Here is a 13165-nt window from a genome sequence, read left to right as displayed (position 1 = left end):
TTCAATAGAATATATTAGTTTTAATATTTTTATTTATAAATTTATAGAAATAATATTTTAAAAATAATAATATTAACTTTTTATAATAAATAATATCATTTATTATATTTGATATTTATAATAAATATTTTTTTAAAAAACTATCAACTAACAAAAAATAGTTTACACAACATCTCTCAAACACCCTAAAACGTTTTATTTAATATTAATAATATATTCAGTTATATTATAATAATATATGATATTATATTTTTATTTTTAGTAATATATAATAAAATAAAATTAAAGTTATATTATTTATTAATTTCATAAAAGAAATTTTATTTAATTATTAATAATGAATACTATTATTTTTATTTAATATTAATATAATGATATAGTAATATTTTAATAAAAATACTTCAAATGTGTTTATTAATAATTTAAAAACATAATATAATATTTTTATTTCAATAGAATATATTAGTTTTAATATTTTTATTTATAAATTTATAGAAATAATATTTTAAAAATAATAATATTAACTTTTTATAATAAATAATATCATTTATTATATTTGATATTTATAATAAATATTTAAAAAAAACTATCAACTAACAAAAAATAGTTTACACAACATCTCTCAAACACCCTAAAACATTTTTTCAGAAAATGTTTTATAGAAAATATAATTAATTTTAAGAAAAATGTTTTGTTACAATCATATCAATTTAAAATTCAATTGTAAAATTGATATTAAATCTAAAGTTAACTGGTATTAGTTGTAATTTATCCGTCCTTTAATCTTTGGATTCGGCCTTCCGAGTTGTGCGTCGGCACTCGGCAGCTATAGCAACTAACGAGTAACGACTACTAACAACTAACAAAGTTGTAAATAGAAAAATACCAATATACCCTTTGGAAACTAACGTTGAAGACTTCATAATTTTTTTTTATTAATTTATAGTGATTACAAGTTGTAATATATATTTTAAAAAATCTCAATCATTTGACAATGAATATTTAAATACTATGCGGTCGTCAGTGTTCGAACTTATAATCTTTAGAGATAACAATCATCATTTAATGCTTTCACCAATATACCTTTCATATTTTTCAGATTACCTTGGGATCGTGGGATCGAGTCTCACGGAGAGTATTTTATAATTCGGAGGTCTCCTACGGAAGCTGCTCTCAATCTGGCGTTGGAGGCAGCCTACTATCCTACCTCCCCCTTACCCCCATTACATATGGGAATAAGGGTAAGCTAATTTTGTTTACAATAATGATATAAATGCCAACAAACTTTGATGAAAATGTAATACCTAAAATTAATTGTTTCTATAACCTATTTATGCAGTTTAAAGACAAAAAAAAGGGGAAATTCATGGACCGTACCAAAATTAATTTATTTGAAATGCATGTGTTTCAAATTGATCTCAATGTTTCTTTAAAACGACTCCAAAGAAAAATGATGTCGAAATGTAATTCAATTACATACATTCACATAAGAAAATTAAAAGTTAGAGAAACAGTGATACTTTGAAATTATTTGAAGATTTACTGAAATTTTTACTGTAGGAATATAACGAAGTAATACTGTAATTTCTATTTAATATTATAATGCAATTTTATTGAAATTAAGGATGGCTTTTATTATCACTGTATAATTATTTTAAATCCTTAAATAATTTTACGAAATAATAATTCTATTTTGATTTTTTTATAGCATGTCACTAAATTAACCGGGATAAGATAACTAAATAATCTTGTAACTTTTGGACTTCCACTATTTAGTTTTGATTCATCGACCGGTTACCGTTTTTTATTTGCCTTTTAACTAGGGATGGCAACCCAACCCGAATCTGACGGATTCCGACCCGACCCGACCCGATCGGGTCGGATTTTTTTTAAAAAAAATTCGGGTTCGGGTCGGGTCGGGTTTTTTTTAAATGCATTGTTCGGGTCGGGTCGGGTTTAGGGTAAAAAAAATCCGACCCGATCTGACCCGAAAAATATATATAATTTTATCTTATATATTTAGGGATAATTACAATAATATCCCTCCATATATAATTTTTTTCAATTAAGTCACTGTTTTCATTGAATTAATTTTTTTTTATTTCGGGTCGGGTCGGGTTTCTAAGTCATATATTCGGGTCGGGTGAAACATTAATTTTGTCGGGTCGGATCGGGTCACGGGTGGAGAACCCTTTCTTCTCGGGTCGGGTCGGGTGGCCCAAAAACCCGACCCGACCCATTGCCATCCCTACTTTTAACCGTATTCCAACTTTATTGCCTACAAATCAGCTGCAATCAATTACTAATTTTCTTCATACAATTGCATGAATTAATTATTCAATTTAATATTTTCCTACTTTACCTTCTACGTCATCATTTATGTTTAATTTGTAGTTTAAAGTTATTCCCTTTTAATATCAAGATAAAGTAAATAAATGGTCTCCGACTAGATGGTGATGCTTTGTTGAATCTACCTACTTTTAAAAGTTATAAAACGGTCTTTCAACTATATGGTATTACTTTTTTGAGTCCCTAACTATTAAAAGTTATACAATGATCACCCGACTATTCATATATTTTAAACTCATCATTTTTCATTTAAAAAATTAACTACAATCTAAGTTGGACGTTAACTTATTGATTGTGATATGATAAAATTTGATCTTAGTAAGCATGTTACGTCTAGTTTATATGACCGTCAATTTTTTAACATAAAAGGGTAAGTTTGGAATATATGAATAGTCGGGTGATCATTTTATAACTTTTAATAATTGAAGGAATAAAAAAATAACATTATATAGTTGAGGGATCATTTGTGTACTTTACCCTTAATATTAATAAATACTCTGCTTTCTGCCCGCTTGAACCTCAACTAGAAGCTACAATATATTCCCAAAATAAACTGCTTTATCAAGCATTGACTGTAAGGCTTTATCAGTCTAATCTTTAAAATTGATAGTGTCCAATAATGATATGTCACAATTTTTTTATTTTGGAGTAAACTGAGATGGAAATAATAACTTAGGGACAAATCGAGACAAAATTGATTCAGGGTCAAAGTGAGGAAATGGTATACTTCATGGACTAAATAATGAATAAGCCATTACTAAATTTGCAAGCTTCCTCCTTCACTCTTTTCTTTAATGATTAAATTAAAAAAATACTTAAACAATGCTATCTTTTTTTAGGTATCTAAATTATTTTTTTGGTCAAATCAAATACTTAAATTATTATATGTAACCATTTTAGGTGTATCAAATTATTTTTATATCAAAATAAGTCTATAAATTATAATTTTTTTGCTTTAAGTCTGTAAAATATTTTTTAAATAATTATTTATTTTTGTATGATGTATTAACATCTTATTAGTCAAAAAATAAATTTTAAATTAAAAATATATTAAAACTTTAAATAATTAAATATAATAATTTAAGTACCTAATTTGATAAAAAAATAATTTAAGTGCCTAAATTAAAAATTAGCATAATTTAGATATTTATTTTACTTTAAATACTTTTTGAATTATTCATTTTTCTTTAATTAAAATGTGCAATCTCTTCGCACCAAACACTGTTAGAACTTAGAAATAGAAAGTGAAAAGAGAGAGAGAAAAGAAGTGAAAGAGCTCTTCTACTTTAGATCTGCTCTCTTTCAATGCTTCCTTGTTCCTGAGTTCTTGACTCGGTCTCGGACTCATCTTGCCATTACCAGCACGTTTCTGTTAGCTGAGCTCAACGTGTAGACCGGTACAATAGGCTTTGTTTTCCCACGCGTCTCAGCACATTTTGATTATTTTTTAGCATTTGATAGAGGAGTCGAACATATGGCATGTTTCCGGTGAATTATGCTGGAGCTCCGGTAAGATTGTGATCTGATATTTTTCCGGAAGAGATGTTTAAGTCGGCGAGATGGAGGAGCGACAAGAACAAGATAAAGGCTGTCTTCAAGTTGCAGTTCCATGCAACTCAAGTACTCTCATTCTTTCTTTAAAAAAAATCCACTTGTTGCATATTTTCTGGAAATTTTATTTAGGCATCTTTATTTGTTAGCTCCATTTCTCAGTGTTTCTAACTGTGCAACTTCATTCCCACAGTACTGAGAATGGATGCAAAATTTGAGAAACTGAAGAAAGAGCAAAACAATTACGACTCTCAGCAAATGTAGTTCAAACAGCGAACAGAGCCTGATTGGACTGTTTCCGAAACTGCTTGAGCTAGTTTGCTTGGTTAAAGATGTTGATCTTTTGAGAGTTTTTTAATGGTTAATAATTAGTTTGTTTTGTAACGCGATTGCATAATTTGAGGAATATTGAATTATTAATTAATTTCTGTATAATTTAGGTGGCGCAGTTAAATGTGCAAACATTGATGATATCCGTGGTTCCTGGCGATGGGGGAAAACCGACTACGAAATTTGAAAAGGCGACGGTTCTGGACGATAATTGTCGATGGGAAAAACCAGTTTACGAGTCCGTTAAATTTGTTCGAGAGCCAAAAACTGGGAAGATCAACGAAAAAATCTATCATTTTATTGTTTCATCAGTAAGACTCTTTTGATGAAATTGTGTTTTTATTTTCTTTAATTGAGATATAAGTAATATTTTATACGATCGTTGTAGGGGTCGGGAAAAGGAGGTTTGGTTGGGGAGGCTTCAATTGATTTTTCTGCTTATGCCGAGGCAATTAAAACTTCTACTGTTTCTCTTCCATTAAAGAATTCGAATTCAAAAGCAATTTTGAATGTTAGTGTACTCTCATCACTCTCTGTGTTTCTCTCTCATAGTTGTTTGTGTCACGTATTACTTCCTCTGTTAGCCTTTTTCTTTCAATGTTTCCTCATAAATATGTTGATTGATGTTTAAAATTTGAATTCAAGCTGTTGGTTTTGAACAGATTTCAATACACAGGCTGCAGGAAAATGGTGATCGAAGGTTATTGTCACTTTTTGTTGAATCCTTATTGCTATTGGAGTTCATTTCTGGAATCTTGGAGTGGTGCCTTTGTTTGAGAGTTTGAGTTTGTGTTGATGGTTTTTTTTTCAGAGAGGTGAAGAAATTGAAGATGCAAGTGTTAAATCACAAGATCGAAGTTTGAAGGCCCACTTGAGCAATGGGATTCAGATGAAAGCATTAAGAACGATACTGTTGAAGTAACGTTCCTATGCCCTATCTCATTTAGTGAATGTGTTCATTATGGGTTTTCTTATTGCTGTTGTTACTTGGGCCATTTCTTCTTCTCTAATCTTTTTTGTCTCTTAATACGTGCTTAATATAAATGGGGATTGAGAATGGATTTGCACGTTTTACTTATTGATTTGATCATTATCTCTCTGATAGGATGCGCCTTTCAGCAAAACCCCCCACAATGTTGAATTGCTTGAGAACCATAGAGGATCAAATGGATCTGACATTACAAGTTCAAGTTCAGATAGTAGCTCACTTGATACTCCAAGGGAGCTTGGAAATGGAATGAGGAATGGCAGAATTGATCAGGACCCTCCTACTTATCTTTCATCAATGAATAACACAGCTACTCCTAAACCGACACCGGTTGCCTCGACAACAATCTACGAGGAGTGGTCAGCAGGTTCGGATCAGCGAATGAGTACTGATGACTCTAATAGTTCTCAGGATACCTTTCCAAGAGAAAACTCCCAACATGGTTCGGATAATGAGATCGATAAGCTCAAGAACGAGGTCATTGCTTTGTCCAGACAAGTTGATGTGTCGGATATGGAATTGCAGACTCTCAGAAAGCAAATTGTGAAGGAGTGCAAAAGGGGGCAAGATCTCTCACGCGAAGTTGTTACTCTGAAAGAAGAGAGAGATGCACTCAAATTAGAGTGTGAGAAACTCAAGTCTTTTCAGAAGCAAATGGACGATGCGAAAGTAAAAAACAGGATCCAGTTTGAGAGTGGGGACCCATGGATTCTTGTTGAAGAAATGAGACAAGAGCTGAATTATGAGAAAGAGATGAACTCCAATCTTCGGTTACAACTGCAGAAGACACAGGAATCAAATGCTGAGTTATTGCTTGCAGTGCAAGAACTAGAGGAGATTTTGGAGGCGAAGAATGTAGAAATTTCAAATCCTCCCGACAATTCTGGATCCAATGGCAATGCTGAGGAAGTGGGAGCAGTTGTCTCAAGAAGCGACTCGGATGAGGATGAAGAGCAGAGGGCATTGGAACAGCTTGTTAAAGAACACAAAGGCCCCAAGGAAACCTCTCTCTTGGAACAAAAGATCGTGGACCTCTGCAGTGAGATAGAGATCCACAAGAGGGATAAAGAGGAGCGTGAGGCACAAATGGAGCAGCTAGCACTTGACTATGAGATACTGAAGCAGGAAAATCACGACATCTCATACAAATTAGAGCAAAGCCAGCTGCAAGAACAACTGAAGTTGCAGTATGAGTGCTCATCATCTTTTGCTAACATAAATGAACTTGAGACCCAAATTGAGTTCCTGGAAAGTGAACTCTATAAGCAGTCGAAAGAATTCTCCAACTCATTAGCCAGTATAAATGAACTGGAAACCCACATCAAAAGCTTGGAGGAAGAGTTGGAGAAACAGACACAGATGTTTGAAACGGATCTAGAATCTATCACACAAGCCAAAGTTGAGCAGGAGCAAAGAGCTATCCAAGCCGAGGAAGCCCTGCGAATGACAAGATGGAAGAATGTAAATACAGCTGAAAGGCTGCAGGAGGAATTTAAAAGACTCTCCATCCAGATGGCTTCTACATTTGATGCAAATGAGAAGGTGGTTACAAAGGCTCTGACTGAATCTAGTGAACTACGCTCACAAAAATTTCAGCTGGAAGAACAGCTCGAGAAAGCTAAAGAAGAGCTCCAATCATTTCGGGAGGATTATGAGACAAAACTCTCTAACCTTTCCAATCAAGTCAGTCTAAAATCAAATCAAATAGAACAGTTGTTGGAGGAAATTGATGACAAGTCTAAGAAATTTGAACAACAAAAGAAGCACGTGGAAGAAGCTAGTGCGGATTTTACCGAGGGATCTCCAACCTAAAAGATGAGATTGAAAAGATGACCATAGAAAAGAATTGCCTCCTTGAACAAGCTGAAAACTTGAGACTTGAGTTGGAACACACAAAAGCATTAGCTAAAGAAACTGAAGTCATGATGCAAAGAGGACATCTAGAAAGAAATGAACTGGTGAGTGCAGTTGCTTTGATGAAAAAAGAAGCTGCTAAATCACTAGAAGAATTGCAAAGCATGAACACCTGAAGGACGAGAAAGAAGCAGAAGTTGAATCTCTACAATCAGAGCTGGATATCCTCAAACTCAGTGCAATAAATTGAAACATTCTCTGTCCGGAGATGAAGCAGAGAAAGAAAACTCAAAAAGCACGTAGCTCAACTAAAAGGTGACCTTAAGAGGAAGGAAAATGCATTTACTGGCATGGAAAAGAAGCTGAAAGAGAGCAATGGAAGAGCAGCGGTTTCTCATGGAACAAGAACACCATTAAGAAACAATAGATCTCCCACGGGTCCTGGCAGTTCTAAAGAGGTTGCAAGCCTGAGGGAGAAAATAAAGTTGCTTGAGGTAAATTTACTCATCCAAATTCTGTATAAAATCAACTTCCACTTTGATTTGTTGCAAATGGTTTAACATCGTTTTGGGGATTCATGATCAGCCACAATCTTTATCATAATATTCCTCTTTCCCTTACTGAGATCAATTTTTCCCTTATAGTTTGTTTCTTCCTCAATGTTGTGCAGTTAAGGAAATCTAATATTCATAATGATTCCTTCATTTTTCATGGCAGGGACAAATAAAGTTAAAGGAAACTGCTTTAGAAACATCCACAATTTTTTTCCTGGAAAAGGAACAGGATCTTCAGAAGAAAATTGACGACTTAGAAAGCCGAGTAGAAGAACTCAACAAGCACAGCGCCAGCTTCTATGAGTACGAACTTCATAAGGTCGGTAACATTGTACCATGATTGAGATGAAAAAGGAAATAAGTAAACATTTTTGAAGTGTCATTACTGAACTTATGTTCTCTCCATAACATTAACTTGACGAGGACAATCTTGAACCCTAAAGATTGTTCATTATGACAAAATTTTGAAGTGTATTTCTTGTTTCGACTTATATCTTGTTTCGAAATGGTAAAAATGCAGGTAGTTAAAGATACTAAGGAAGCAATTGAATCAAATGGCGTTATATCAGATGGGAACTTAAAGGAAAGGTAAGATTTGAAGACAAAGAACTTAATTTTTGTGTCAGTTTTTACTTTCAGGAACAAAATAAAAGGTTTGAGTACGTGATAACTGCTTTCATTGATTTCTTATCTTCAGAAACGACGATGACAGTTTGCCAGTGAAAGAGCAAAAAGCCTGCGTTGTCGATAGAGACAATAGCCAGGATGAATTGATAGAGGAACTAGCAGCATTGAAGGAAAGAAACAAATCCATGGAAAGCGAGTTGAGGGATATGCAAGAGCGATATTCGGAGATAAGCCTGAAATTCGCAGAGGTTGAAGGTGAACGACAACGACTTGTTATGACGGTGCGTAAAATCAAGACCGCTAAGAAGAGCTAAAAGTAATCGATTTCTTCGTCTACAAGGTACCGCAATGTATAGTTGAAGTAGCAGCTGGATTTTACCCACACGGAAATTGCTGGTGAGACGGTTCTTTTCTTATAGTGAAAATAAATTAAGTTGTACAAAAATCAAATACGCATTGACCACACACCTAGTAGTTTCCATACATTGGTAATTTTATTTTTTCCATTTTCCCCTTTCACGTTTGATTCTTGTTCGCATAATTTCATTTGAAAACTTTCATGACCATTTCCATAAATATAATTATTTCATTTTCTGATTAAGTAAACCAACTCTTCTTCTACTCTTTTGGGGCGTTAGATTCCATAAAATTGTTTAATTTAGGACAATTTTCCCTTCTTTTATATAATTAGTTTTTAGATTTTTTTGTGCTGAGAAAATATAATTCTGATTAAAAAGGAAGTTTTGGAGTGAAATTCATTAATTGATCGAGTGATCAATGATGTTCATATTATTTCATCTTATACGGGTTTAAACCTCGGAAATTACCTTAAAATATAACTTCTACCTACCTAATAAAGAGAAAATCTTCGGAGTATATGAAGATTTCCTCTTTCATTAATGACATAATAGCTCATTTCAATTTTCAACTAACGAAAAGAGAAGGATAATTATCTTCCTATAGAAATTAAAACAATTAGATGCTATAAAAATCAATAAAGATCATGGAAATTTTTATACCCGTATTTAAAATTTATCAACTTTCTGCATTTTTTTAATCAATAATTGCTATTTTTATTAAATAAATATAAAATAATAATAACAAGTTGACAAATTAATTTTCTTATAATTCAATTGTGATATATATATTTTTATTATAAATAATTATTAATATAAAAAATAGTACAATAATCTAAAATAAGAGTAGATAAATAAAATAACTATAAAAAATCAAAATAAAGAAACCACGTCAAATAATTGTTGTCGACTATATTCAGCCCAAATAGTTGTCCATTAATTGATTTTAACACTACATTAGTATCTCCTAAGACAAGCCTATTGGTAAGATTAACCTTCAAATACATTTTAGCCACGTACATTACGCAAATTCGCAATGGTATTTCAGTAAAATCGTCCATCCCCCTCTGCTCGTTCTTTGAACTTACCCAAATGACCGTTACTGACACTCTAACGTCGCGGAGCTCTTAATTTCATCTAAAGCTTTTATATAAAGCCAACGGTTAGATTATCGTTCCCCCTTCCCTCTCCCTCGTCGTCGACGGTTCTATTCTGGCGAAAAGATCGTGCAGATCACAACAGAAACGGAAAGGACTGCCAAATTCGGTGGAGTCGTTTGGATCGTCAAAGCCTCGGCTCTCTTTTTTTTATTATTTAAAAAGCTCCCTCTTTTTAACATTTGATTTCTATTCTTTGTCCTTTTGGTAAAGAATCCGTTATCCCTCGTCCTGATATTTTTACCCCTTTTGCACCTTCACATAAGTAACTTGTTTCAGCTATGGTCCGATCTCTCTGACGCCCATTTCAGGGATTGCTTGTTTTTGTTTGGGTCTTTCTTCGTTTCTTCAATTCCTCACCAAAACGTGAAAGAGAGATAACATTTTGCAGAAACATTTCTGTCGTCCGCGTTGCTTGGGGTCCGGTTCGTCGGGACCCGGCTCACTCTGCCGGTGTGCCCCATACATGTATAGTTCAGTGCTTGCACAAAGGATTTAACCATCCTGATGGATTTGAATCTGCACCTGAGAATATTAAGGTAGGATCGTTGCAAATGTTTATGAAGAACTCTGGGAGTTGCGAAGACATGGGTCCTGCATCTTTCCCTGTGGAGGAATTGCATAAGATCAGTGTGTTCGACATAAGAATGGTGAATGCCGATCAGCATGCTGCGAATATCTTATTTCGAAAAGGAGAAGATTGCCGCACCGTGCTTATTCCTATTGGTCACGGCTACTGCCTGCCCGAGAATGTAAGAACGGCAAATGCTGTTAGACATGCTGATAGATAAATTTGAATGTTTGAACTAATCTCCTTTTGCTTTGTTTACAGTTTGAGGATTGCACATTCGATTGGATTTACTGACCACGATCGCGGAAGCCGTACTCCGTGGACACCATTAACTACATAAAGTCGCTGGATGCCGAAAGAGATATCGAACTTCTGAAATATTATGGATGGGATGTTCCTATTGAATGTGCCAACACGCTGCGGATCACCACACAATGCTGTTGAAAAAAGGGGCTGAGCGAGGCCTCACACCTTTCACCATCGGAAGCATCATGTGCAGAGAAACCGTGAACAAGGAATCCGTGATCGAGCAGATCGTCTGCGAAGCTCGGGATTCCTTACTTCCAGACATGAGCGAAACGGCGTTTATGGAAAGAGTCTCTCAAGTCATGGATTCTTGGCTTGACAAGCTCACGAACTGATGCATCACTTAGAATAAATATTGTATGTATTCACCTAACGACGAGTCCATTTCCGTATGGACATCGAATTACACGAACTTCAACGGCTTATCTTCTTTTACACGATCCCGAAGCTTTTCGTGTTTATTTTTTCCCTCCTTTCTTTCGCTCTGTCAAGTATCTGTATATTCAACAGAGAATAAGATAATAAAATACAAAGTATGGTAAGATTCTAAATATATATAGATTGCTGCAGGATCATAGTTCAAAAAGAGCTACAGAACTTGTACAGATGCTGAAGTTCTGAAAAATTTGTTCAAAATTTATCCAGGGAATATTATAAGGTTACATCGTCAATTGCATATGGAAGAAGTAAAGCAAATGATATACATGTACATGATGAACCTATTTTGTGTGTGTATATATATATATATGGAAATAAATGTCAGATGATTTATTAACAAAATAATCTAAGCAAAAACTGTGCTTTTTCTGTGTGGAAAAAGGGTACAAATTGTTTTCTTTCGTACCAATTTGCAGTGTTGACAAATAAGAACGGTGACCATGTGGAGAAAAGGAATCTACAGATTTTTCTTTTGACTCGCTTGGCCCTAGTAATTCAACAAAAGTCTTCACTTTTACCGTTTTACGTCACTTAAATAATTTTCCTTCCCCACTTTCCCTTGTTAAATACACTTTCCTCGCATCCAAACACCCCCTCACTACAGAAATCTTTTTTTTTTCTCCTTGATTTGCTTTCATCCATTTCTTAAAGAAGAAATGGTGAAGCCTCAAAAGCCCCCATCTGGCCGTACAAATCTAGCTTCGTGTATTGTAGCAACGATTTTCTTGATCTTCGTTGTAATAATAGGTCTCATCGTTTACTTCACCCTTTTTAAACCAAAGGATCCGAAGATCTCTGTCAACTCCGTCCAGATTCCGTCGTTCTCAGTCGGTAACAACTCCGTCAGCTTCACTTTCTCCCAATACGTTTCCGTTAAAAACCCTAACCGAGCCGCTTTCTCTCACTACGACAGCTCTATCCAGCTCATTTATTCGGGTTCTCAAGTCGGATTCATGTTCATACCCGCGGGGAAGATCGAAGCGGGTCGGACCCAGATCATGGCCGCAACTTTCTCCGTTCAGTCTTTTCCCTTGGCTGCGCTGAATGAGGCGTCGGCCGCAACAATTCCCATAACTCCAACGACGGGGCCCATCGGTGTTATTGGAGGGTTTGGCGGGAATAACAATGGTTATCGAGTCGGACCCACGATGGAGGTTGAGTCTCGGATGGAGATGGCGGGTCGGACTCGGGTTCTGAATTTCTTCACACATCATGTTGATGCTAAATCTGAATGCAGAGTCACCATTGCAGTGAGTGATGGTTCTGTTTTAGGTTTCCACTGCTGATTTTTTTTTTTTGTCTTTTTTAGTTATGTTAATGTAATTTAAGGGACTGATTAGCCTTTTTCTTTCAAGATTTGTTGAAAGAAGTGTATAAATAGTGCGCAAGTTGTTTTAGGAAGTCAAGCTTTTGTGCTTAAATTTACCCTACTATCTAGGGGGAGAAGGTGCTTCTTAGAAATTGGTGGAACAGTTTAGGCGAATTAGTTGGCACCTAACTGTTTGAATATAGTGTATAATCCGAGTTTAAAAAGATCTAAATTGATTGAAGTTCAAATTTAAATAAATGAACATTTTATATACCTTTTTTTTTAATTAAAAATAGCATATAGTGGTATGCGTTTGATAATGATTTAGTGGGTAAGGAACGGTGATGTTGTTCAAGGCAGGCGGGGCCACAGACAGCAGCAGACATTGAAAGCACCATTCATCATCCAGTTTCCACTAACCTCGAGATTCATGTCTGTCTTTTCGTTTTTCTTTCTTTTAATCCAACAGAATAGTAGTACACATTCCGACGACAAGTGTTTACTATCTCAGTCGTGCATGTCGGTATTCGAGTTTCCGATCCTGCACACAAATGGGAATGAGGTGCAACAAATCCAAGTGGTTAAGGTGATTTTTTATTAAAAAGGTTCACACGTTAAGGGGCTTCTCCCGTCCAAGATCAAGATATATTTAAAATTCAATTAGTATTTACATATGAATTACATATTGTTTATCAAGATGACGGTTGTATAATTCAAATTCAACCTTACAATTTATTCTTGAATCCCAACAATTTGAACCAACACTCGTTGGACT

General features: G+C 34.6%; 1 protein-coding gene and 2 pseudogenes across 1 annotated transcript; all 3 read left to right on the top strand.

Moving 5' to 3' along the window:
* Nucleotides 1–3585: 3585 nt before the first annotated feature.
* LOC120186824 lies at nt 3586–8760 on the top strand (annotated as a pseudogene).
* Nucleotides 8761–9256: 496 nt separating this feature from the next.
* On the top strand, nt 9257–11055 carry LOC120186958 (annotated as a pseudogene).
* A 535-nt stretch (nt 11056–11590) lies between these two features.
* Nucleotides 11591–12482, top strand: LOC120186863. The gene has a single exon (XM_039190697.1). The coding sequence runs from the start codon at nt 11738–11740 to the stop codon at nt 12365–12367; it is 630 nt and encodes a 209-aa protein (XP_039046628.1). The 5' UTR covers nt 11591–11737; the 3' UTR covers nt 12368–12482.
* Nucleotides 12483–13165: the final 683 nt, after the last annotated feature.

Source organism: Hibiscus syriacus, unplaced genomic scaffold (genome assembly GCF_006381635.1).
Source record: "Hibiscus syriacus cultivar Baekdansim isolate YM2019G1 unplaced genomic scaffold, ASM638163v2 tig00113721_pilon, whole genome shotgun sequence".
Classification (NCBI taxonomy): domain Eukaryota; kingdom Viridiplantae; phylum Streptophyta; class Magnoliopsida; order Malvales; family Malvaceae; genus Hibiscus; species Hibiscus syriacus.
The sequence above is the reverse complement of the archived record's forward strand: the minus strand, read 5'-3'. Positions and strand labels throughout refer to the sequence as shown.

Excerpts from the sequence above, each read along its gene's own strand:
- LOC120186863 (XM_039190697.1), top strand. The coding sequence starts at position 11,738 with ATGGTGAAGCCTCAAAAGCCCCCATCTGGCCGTACAAATCTAGCTTCG.